Source organism: Melospiza georgiana, chromosome 10, assembly GCF_028018845.1.
Source record: "Melospiza georgiana isolate bMelGeo1 chromosome 10, bMelGeo1.pri, whole genome shotgun sequence".
Taxonomy (NCBI): domain Eukaryota; kingdom Metazoa; phylum Chordata; class Aves; order Passeriformes; family Passerellidae; genus Melospiza; species Melospiza georgiana.
In genome coordinates, this window is record NC_080439.1 from 11,166,335 (window position 1) to 11,176,894 (window position 10,560).

Here is a 10,560-nt window from a genome sequence, read left to right on the forward strand (position 1 = left end):
CACAGACTGTTTCCTTTGTGTTTTGTTTTCCAGGTTCCCGTAGGAAGCAGTAAACTGTGCTAGCCTTTGCTTTGGTACTGACTCTTCTGTAGCAAACATTACTGGAATTGCCAGGCAACTTTCTTCATCCCTGACCTGATGGGAGGCCCACCCTCCACTCCCAGGATCATCTCTTTAAGTCTTGTCATATTAAGGAAAATTGTTTGTTTCAATTTCTTACTCATCTGTGATGACTTGAACAGTGCAGTATAATCTAGCTGCCACTGAGCTGTGCCAATCAACCATCTGGCCCAACAGCTCCCTCATACATTCTTTTGAGGCTTTCTTTTTATTTTTAAGTTTGGCTGGAGCTCTGATGAATAGGACAAATTGAGATGCATGTACAATGGAGGAAAATTGAAGAAATGACTTGGGTTATGGCAATGCAGCAGAACATCAGAAGTACAAGTCCTTTTTACATGAGGATAACTTAGCAAAGAGAGCTATAAGAGGAATTGGGTTTCTTCCTGTGTTGGATAGGACAGCTGAGCCAACCTGACAGTCATATGAACTTGCAGGAAGGAGAGAGCCTTGTCAAACATATACCAGCAAAAGCCAAACCCTGAGACTGGTGAGGCAGAAATAGCCTATGAAACAGAATTTTTAAACTGCTGTATTTCTTTCTAGGGTTTCCAACATTCTGAATAGAGTGTATATAGGCATTTAGCTCTAGGATATAAGATAGAACAGTTAAAAGGAAATACAATTCCAACTGAAGTTAGACCTTGCGTGCATGACTTAGGATTTGCCAGGGAGTTCAAGAAGCTGTGAACTGTGGTTTGGGAAAACTCATACAAACAGATCTGTGTCTGAAGGGACCTCTGTGGTCACCTGCTTTGAGCTTCAGTGTGGTAAAAGCCAAGGAATTTCATTAAAGCCAAGTCAGATCTCATGTAACTCTTAGCTCAGTTGCTGATGCACTTGAGTAGAGTAACTTGTTTCTGAACTTGGATATGTCTTGTAAACATGGGGCTGCTGGAGAGAGGGCCATGTGGGCATTGAGCATCAAAATCTACAGTTAACAGGCAGCCTGAGCCAGACACAGAGTGCTGATCAGTCCACACAATGTCTGTGCTGACTGCTTTTCCTCTCCACTGCTCCATCCAGCTCCAGTCAGGAATAAAAAAATCATTGCTGTCTAGAGCACAGCAGGGTCTGCAGGTTTGCTGTCTGTATATATTTTCCCATGCAGTGATTCCGTCCTGGCTTGTTTTCCCTCCACTCTTTGAAAACAATTTTTCTGTTGCACAAAAAGTTGGCTTTCCCTCTGGCCGCCTCTCATTTAAATTCTTTAGTCTTTTAAATAATTTTTTCGCCATTATTTTCAGGTGTATTTTTAAACTAGAAAGCTGAAGATCTGGACACTGTCTTAGAGTGTGTTCAGCCAGGGCAGGCTGGTTATCCATGGGCCAGCCCAGTTCATGGCAGAGAGCTTGGCTGCCTTGCCCCTGCAGCCCGGCCTTAGTGCCAGCACCAAGTCTGTCTCGTTACTCTCTCTGTTGGCTCTGCCTCTGCAGAGGAGGGGAGACCCCTGTGTCTAAGGCAGGAAACTTGTCCTCACCACTGATCTGCCTGGGAAAGGGGCCTTGGCATCTCTCTGGAGTTTTGTGGGGAGGGAGCACCTCTAGGAAATAGGAAGAGAGCCTGGCTGTCTGCTGTTCCTCTAGTGCACAGTTCATGCCCCAAGGCAGCTGTAAGGCTGTAACCTTGGCTGTTCTTAGTCAGGATAATTACTGGGCCAAATCACTGGGAAGACAGGGCAACTCCTTTTTCACATAAGTTGCAGGGCAGGTTTAATACCACATAACAAGGCCATGTCTTGCCTTGACCAGTAACTCAAAGACTTCCATCTCCTACTCCCACTGGCCCATTGGCAGCAGTTCAGTACCTGTGAAGAACCACATAACCCCAATGGATCCCTGCTCCAGGGGTACCCTAACCTAAAACCTTGCCATGTAGGACTTTGTGTATGGGCATAATCCTGCTACCTGCATCCCTTGCTTCCACACTGTGGCTCACCTGCCTGCATGGGCTCCTAAGTGACTTGCAAGGTCTTGCTTGCTGCTGCTTCTCAGGAAATATCCCAGTCAGCAGCTGGATTTTACTGTCCTTTCCTTCTTCCCACTTCTCATTCTATCTCTGTCCATTCAGAAGTGTTCATGTTCTTTAAAAGGATTCAGAAAAAAAACAACATAGATGCTATTTTTTTCTTTTTTATTTGATAACTTGGCCCAGTGTGGCAACCTCATCTACCAAGGTTTTTATTTTGTATGGATTTATTTTTGTATTTCATGTAACAGTCAAAATTTCTACTGCTGAAAATGTCATTTTTTTTTTCCTGTGGGCTTTTTTCTTTCATTGCCATCAGAGTAATTACTGTTGTGAAATGGATGCCTGGTGGGTTTGTAAGAATTAATACTTCCTACAAACACCCTAGTCCAGGCACTGCTGCTTGTACCACCTGGTGCACTTGTGAAAATTGGATGGAGAAAAGTCCTGCCAAATCAAAAAGAGGTTGAGCTTTGTACTTGCTTGCAGAAAACTGGTGATTCTCTGCAGAAGGCATGGGGAAATCACCAGCTAGGAATTCAGCCCTCCATGGGCTCTGTATCTGGCTGTGATGGACTTTCTTGCACTGCAGTTGGCTGGTGTAGCTTTTGTCTTAACCTAGTCAGAGAAGTCATGAGCTCTGTGACATTTGAAGAACCTATTAATTCAGGAGGGATGCTTGGGAGTATCCAAGTTGTTGGTGTCAGTGGTAGTGAGTAGAAATGTGAGGGAAAACTCTGATAAATTTAGTTTGGAAGCTGGGTAGTCTGAAGAACACCTCAGTGCCTCCTCTGTGGAGCTGTAAACTCTCCTTAGTGGCCAGTCAAGCTCTCTGGCCAAGACACCAAGAGACAAGAGCCCAAGAGAAGGATCCCAGGAGCAATTGCTGCCTTCTGGATGCCTTTGAGGAGTGCTGAATGCTTTATGGGCTGTTTTGCTCTGTATCCTCCCTTAGTCCTCATCCTTTTTTCTTTCTGCCTGCCTTTATTCATTTGCTGTTCCTTGTGTTTCTCCTGTTTTATTACTCCATAGTCCTTGTGAAAAGGGGGTTCCTAAGGCTTTGCTAGAAAAGGGAGAGAAATGCTAGGAATGGCAGCTGAGGAAAGCAGGCAGTGAATGGGATAAGTTGTTCATCTCATGCAGGTTGGGGTCCTCATGCAGCCATGCAGGTTAGAGACCTCCTGAGGCAGAGGTTGCAACGGGACTTGCATCTTTAGTGACCACTTTTGGAAAGGGTTTCCATGGTCCCACTGAAGTCAACAAGAGCTGAGATTATGGATGAACAAAGAGCCACTTTCCTTGGGGTCAGCAGCCACAGTTCTGCTGAGAATCAAGAAGATGCAGCTTGTGTAGGTGAGATGCAAAAACAGCACCTTGGACGTGTGTTCTGGGAAACAGGCACAATGAAACTTAACCTTTAAAAAACCACTCAGCAATATTTCTTTTCTATGACAGAAAAATGTTTATGTACCTTGGTTTTTTTACTTGTTTACTCTTGCCAAGTTTCAGTAGCTTTGCCTATGGGTTTGCTCTGGATTTAGTAGCATGTTGGAGCCCTTGCTGGGAGCCCTGCCCAGGTTGCTTGGGTCCTGCATCCCTTTCTGACTCTGTGCATTAACAAGGCATCCAGCGCCACGTGGAAAATTCACCTCCTTGAAATCCTGGCACTTCCTGACCTTCCTAGCAAGCTCATCTCAGCAGCAAGAGTTCTCCCCACCTCCTCACCTCTGTCCAAAGCACAATGGTCTGCAGAAGAGAGGTCGGTGACCTGGCGGGATCGTGCCTTACACGCAGGGATGCTCGATGTCTTCAGCAGGCTGACCTGAGTCACCTTGCTATGAAACTCTGTCTTAATGGGGACTGTGCAGATTCCTGCAGCAAGAAGCAGTTCTCGTCACAGGGATAGATCCAACAGGTTGATTTCATCTTTTTTTAAAGAACTTCATGAGTTTGAACTTGGTGGGGTGAGGAAATATCAGCTGTTAAGGGATAGATGAATTCTCATCATTGAATTTCTCCTCTTGGGGAAGAAGGATAGAAGTTCCAGATGCTGCAGTCTGCTTCTCTCTCTATAAAAGGGATCTTGTATGTACAGTATTTTTATATCTCTGCATTCCCATCTATCAGGATTTGAATCAGGATTGATAACATTCTCTACTTATGGAAAAAAATGGATTGTTATTTTTACAATGCTAGATGTCTGTTTGTTTATTTTGTGCCAAATTACAGCCACTGTTACATTCTAGTGTTTTTATTCAGTTTATTGCTGTTCATCAATGTGTATATTATATATTTTTATTATCAAGGTTTTTATTTTAATTCATATTATCCTGTATGCAAACTAACTGTGGATTGCTAATTTATATATGTATAAAGGGGAGCACTTGGAGACAGTGTGAGGATTCCCCTACTTAGTTTACACTCTTGTAACTGAGCACAGCCAGTCCATGAAACTGTTTCCTTCGGAGAGCAATCTCCTGTGTTTGCAGGTGGCTCCTGCTGTCCCTCCTGGCAGCACTGGCACTGCAGGGCTGTGTGGGATGCAGCAGGAACTGGGGCACAGCTCCCAGCACAGCCTGGTGGGTGCCTGGGCTCAGGGCTGCCCTGTGCCAGGCAGGAATGCCCAGCAGGGTGGTGGTGGCTGAGCTTTGCTCTTTATCTGTCCCCGGCCAGTGCACACTTGGGTTTGCCCCACCCTCCCACGGTGTTCAGGGCCTGGTATTGCAGCTGCTTTGGGAGGTGGGAATGGGACATATCCCTTGCATGGAGCACACCATTGGTGTAGCTTGTCCTCTTTTTGTTGCAGAGGACAGGCACAAACCTGCAGAGATCCCAGTTTGCTGCACTCCAGCACATCTGTGGCTGTGCAGCGCTGCTGGGGAGGGACTGGCTGTGCTGCACACAGGTGCCACTTGGACTGCCCTGCCCAGGACTGGCAGTGGGACATGGATATCACGTTCAGGAGCTGCCCAAGCCTCTGTTCCTGGGCTGGAGATATTACCAGCCACCTCTTTCCCATCAGTAGCACAGGGCAAGGCTCAGCTGGGCAGTTTGGGCTCTTCAGGAGAGTCCCAGAGAGGACAGTGGCACATTGAGTATTTTCTACTTCATGGGAAACAAGTTCCACTGTATCAGTGTTCACTCTAAGTAGACTCCATGGTCTGTCTCCAGCTGCATCTGTGCACTGCAATATAGTTAATTGCCTCAGATAAATAACTGCAGTTGTCTCATTTAGCTCTTCAGGGTAAACTTTCAGCCTGTTGAATCTAAATATTAGCCATGCAATGAGGTGGATTAGTCAGAAGGCTTAAATTCCTCAGAGCTGCAAGTGTATCCTGCATTGTAACAGCTAATCCTTAAATATGAATTGCACACTGACAATAATCTGTCTATGCAAGCCTATTCTTGGTTTTATTTTGACTGTTCACTCTATAATTTACCAGGTTTGGCATAGAACTTCTGAATGACATTTAACCAAAGTATCATGTCTGTGTGTGTGTGTATAGCATGTTTTGCTTCATACTCCTGAATTGTCATAGAATGTAAAGGGAACATTGCCTTGCCCCATTTTGTTCAATAAATTGCTGTATTTTGTTATTCACCAATTCCTTCTGTCCCTCTGTGCTTTTCTGGAAACCTGAGTGGGTTACACAGAAGCAGGGGAAAATAAGACCTTGTTCCACCCTTTGTTCCTGGAACCTAGCTGCTTCTACCAACAATTATGTTCTTCCACTGTAATAGATGTAGCAAACAAACAAATTTGTATTTAATTTGATTATTTTGTTGACAGACAGATGGAAAAAAGGCTATGTAATATCTTGGAAAAGATCTGGACTGTTTCATTTCCTGAGACTGTGATACTGAAAAATAAAGCAGTATGATTATTTGCAAGGATAGGATGCTCTTTCTTATTTCATTAACATAACTTTTAAGTTTGCAAAAAGCCTGCTTGAAGATTCCCTCAAACAACACATACCTACAGTGGTGGGACTGAATGTAAGAAGGAGGAATGGTAAATGCCCTGGGACTGACTGCTGTCTTCAAAGGCACCAGCTGAGGATGCAGCCACATGCAGCTCAAACATGAGCAGACCTGATCCCACAAACTCAGTTTGTGACTGAGCATTCTGGAATGGAGAGGAGGTCACACAATATAAATTCTGGATCTTGCATCTGGACTGTAAACATTTCTTAAATGCTCATTTACTCATTTGTGTCTGCTTGCCAAGAATAAGCATTGCACAGGGGAGCAGGGAGCCCTTTGGCACCCCAGCACAGGGCTTTCCCTCTATGGGCCAGGGCCTTGGGCTGCACAAGTGAGTGCTCTGACTCCAACAGAGTTCACTTTGGGGCTGGATCTGTGTCACAGCACCAGCCCAGTGTTTCCAAGTGCCTCAGTGTCATCTTTACCTTCCACCAGCTGCATCTCAGAGTCCTTTGGGCATTATCAGTGAGTGGGAGGAGGAGTCAGCAAAACACACATGGCTGCCAGGGGAAGACCCTGGTTGTAAAAACAAGGCTCTTGGGAGTGCCAAGAGCTGTGCCAACTTACAACCTATTGCAGCCTCTTGTCTGCAGAGGCTGGGTCAGCCTGTTTTCTCTGAAAGGCTTCTTTCATGCCAGCCTTGGCACTTGTTGAAGCACTAGGCTGTGGTGGGAGCAGGGCCAGCTGGAGCCCTGAGAAACATCCACCTGGTGCAGTGATGTGCACATGGAACTGGGTGTGGGGACCACGAAAAGAACACTGAAGAGCCCCTGGGGACTTTTTTTCTGTACCAGAAAACTTTGGTTTCTGAGTTTTCAAGTTGCATGCAGCTCCCAGGCTGTGGGTGTGCCATGGTGGGTGGATCCAGTGTGCCACTGGGATGGATCAAGGCTTCCCATGTATCCTCCAGCTGTGAAAAAAGTTAAGCCAGTGAAGATTGCTGAAAGTCAGCATTGTTGGGTGCCCCCCAGCCTGACTGCTTCACACTGCCCTGCAAGGTGGGAGCTGCAGTCTCCTGTCTGTGTGCGTGTCCAGGTCCTCATTTCCCACCCAGCTCCATGCTAATAGAGGTTCCCTACCTGGAACCCGTGCTCCTTTTGTTCAGCAGGCAAATCACAGCTGCAGAGACCCAGAACCTAAACCAGGTGAGGTATCTGAGGCACAAATGACTTGCTGTAGTACACATGGTAGGTATGCACTGTTTCCAGTTCATTTTCCAGAGACCTGGTGGGTTACAACGTGGCTGGAAGTGGAGAACATCCCCTCTGCCATGTGAAACCCTGCTTTATTCCTGAAACTGTTCCTTCTCAATTTCAGTATTGAGCAAAGCTAATCCCTACATTCTTTGCACCATCCTGCTAGCACACAAGTGATAGCTCCTGGCACCAGTTATCTCAGCTCTGAGGTCCACGTGTCCATCACTCTGATTCCTTTAGTGATCCTTGAACAGTGCCCTGAGTCGATCCTGAATCACTCTGGTCAGAATTCCTGTCACAGTTAATGGCAAAAATTAGATTCACTAAATGAGACCTGGGATCAGGCTGCAAACCAAGTTTAAAACAAGCACAGAACTTGTGTCTGGCAGCTGGGTATTTGTTGAATGTCAGTGCTTCCCTGACCCCAGAGAGCCCCAGACAAGCACCCAAACAGCTCTGCCAAACCCTGCTCCTGTTTCATGTTGTTGCTGGTGAGTGGCAGCTCTGAGTACTGACACCAGTTTTCACAAAGTCTCCTTTCCCCTGGCACTGCTTTTGCTCAGTAATAGCTCTCACCCTGCCCTTTCCCCCCAGACAGATCCCAGCTCCAGGGACTCACTTTGTGGCCACCTGAGGCCAGCCCAGGCCAGCCCCTGGCTGGCACTGAGGGCTCCAGGCCATGCTACACATGATTCCTATTGATGTGTCTACAGCATCTGCCACGTCACAGGACAGGCTTTTCCTGGCTATTTTGGACTTGAATGGTTTCTGTTTTACTGCAAACATGGCTGACATATGCAGGGTTCAATTGTGAGCCAGAGGAGCCTGTGTGTGTCTCCCTGCTGGGGTTCATACCCAGGTGAGGAGAAGTGCACCAGCATCCCCTTCCCTGGGCTGAGCTTGGAGCTGGGACAGGTTCTCACCCGAGAGTGCTCTACAGTGCTGCCTTCCTCCCCTCTTCATCCTCCCTAGGTCAGACAGTGTCCAGAGAGTGATGACATGGCCATGTTATGTGCATGGGGACTGTCTGTGAGCTTTGTCCCAGCCAAACTGCAAAGAAGCTTTAGCAGGTGCTGGTACAGCAGTAGGAGGTTTGCTAATGGGAGGTGGAGTTTGGGGAGAGGATGAGATGTACTCAATATTTATTCCCACACTGGCACTGGCCCCCAGTTACTGGCCACACAGCACATTATCCCAAAAGGTCCTGCTCAGCCTGCCAAGGGACACATAAACATCACCCAAGCCCCTCACTTGTGTATTTTTATTTAATTGTTAATTGCTCACAACTGATGAAGCACTGAAGGCCAGCCTGAAGTGCCTGTTAATGTCCTGGAGGGTCCCTCCCATCAGGCAGGTCTGGAGGAAGGGGCTCCCTGCACTGCCCTCTCCTCCAAAGGCAAAGGGAGGCACCAAGAACAAGGGTTTCCAAGTGACTTTTCCAGGCTGCTAGACACACTGTCCTGCTGGAAAAGTGCCCAGCCTCAGGCTGTGAGTCCTGTGCACAGACAGGACTGCCACTGCTGCCACAGGGAACCTGCAAGAGTCAGTGCAGAGCATCCCACAGGAGCAGAGGAATGCATTGCTGCACACCTGAGACTGAGATGACCCACAGCTGCTCCAGGATGGCCCTGACTGCACATCTGACAGCAGCTGTGTCCTGGTAGCATCCCCAGGGGATAACAGGGACCAGGAGCAGCAGGGCAGGCCTCTGGGGTGGGCAGGTCTGTGTCTGCTGGAGAAAACTGGAATGGCCTAACAGCAACAGAAAGCCAGGTTCTGCAGGTACCTGCTCCTCTGGGGAGCTAAGCCAGCTCTCCTGATGCCAGGATCAAACCAGCTGTGCAAAGGTGCACATTAATGCCAGCTTGTCTCATCCACAAGGATGCTGGAACAGCCAGCCAAAGCTGGCCCTGCTGTTTTCTGTTTTCTGAAAATACCAGACCGCTGTGGGCCCAGGCTGATAGGAGAGGCTCCTGTTGGAAGCAGGTAAGCCAAGAGGGGGTGGGTTGCCTTTCTGTGGACACAGTGGTAGCTGGGCTTGGGAAGGTGTCTGCTTGAAGTCAGGATGTCCTGCTTGACAGGACCCCAGCACCAGCTGTAATTTAGAAGTCACTTTGTGCTCAGCTGAAAACTTTTGTTTCTCTATATATTCTCCTAATTTCATGCAGTTCAGCTGTGCAAATGTCCCCTGGGAGAGAAGGAGAGAAAGTCGCCAGGACCAAGGGAAAATGTCACCATATGGATGGCCAAACCTTGTGACCCAGTCCAGCCCACCTGAATTTTGAACAGAAAACACTCAAAATGAGCTACTAAACCTAAAAATCTAAAACTTAAAACTTTTAAATCTAAACCTAAAAGTGTTGGCAGTTCTTGCAGAAATAAAACAACAACAAATTTAAGTGTGGTCACCATTTTAGTGGGTTACTGGACTGTTTATGAAAGCAGTACAAAGCCAGGCAAGAAGCTGGAGGCTTTATTCCTTAAATTGTATTCCTTGGTCCCCCAGAGCCCAGGCTGAAGACAGTGCTGATCACCTCAAGGTGTGCAGAGCGTTGCTCTGTGCAGGCTTTGAGTCAGTCCCAAAGTGGGAGCTGTGTGAGCAGAGCTCAGGGCTGCAGCATTCCAGCCTAGCCTGGCAGCAAGGCAAATATCCAAATAGTGTGTGGCAAAAAAAAGCGATTTTCCCTTCAGATAGAACTCCACCAGAGCTCACACTGATACCTCTGCACTCCCAAACTCCCAGGGAAATGCTTTGATACCTCTACCCCACACTTACTGGGTGCACTAACAACCTTGGCATTTCTCACATGAGTGAACTGTACTCAGTTTTAGTGTCAGCCATGGTGTGCAGTCCAGTCCTTCCTCGTGAGATTTTTTTTCTCCCAAATCTTCTTAACAAGGGATATTTGTCAGTTTGATCCAGCTGTCCCTTAAGAAATTAAGAGCTAATTAAAAATAAAAGCTTGAAAATCAATTTGGATTAATAAACATAAAATTTAACCATTTTTGGGGAAAAAAAATAGGAAGGCGGAAAAATGCTTTATTGCGCTTTTAAGTGATTATTTTATTTTTGCCCGGGATGCTCCAGCAGCATCGAGTTCTATCCCAGGGCTCTCTCTAGTGGCCAGAAAGGAAAGGATGGGCAGGAGCTCAGCGGAGGCAGCGCTGCACCGGCACCCAGGGACAGACACCTGGATGTGGGTTTAGGGACACACACCTGTGTGTGCACCCAGGGGCTGGGATTTTGGGTGCTGACAGCCCCAGCACACAGATGTGTTCTCCCTCATAGGCT

At 47.2% G+C, this 10,560-nt stretch overlaps 1 protein-coding gene across 1 annotated transcript in view; it reads left to right on the forward strand.

Annotated features, from left to right (window-relative positions):
• Nucleotides 1-4,687, forward strand: part of CCDC50 (coiled-coil domain containing 50) — a 41,406-nt gene extending 36,719 nt beyond the window's left edge. The window contains exon 11 of the mRNA XM_058031136.1: nt 34-4,687. Coding sequence (XP_057887119.1) covers nt 34-53 — 20 coding nt within the window. The 3' untranslated portion in view covers nt 54-4,687. The remainder of the gene's footprint in view (nt 1-33) is intronic.
• The last annotated feature ends 5,873 nt before the right edge of the window (nt 4,688-10,560 follow it).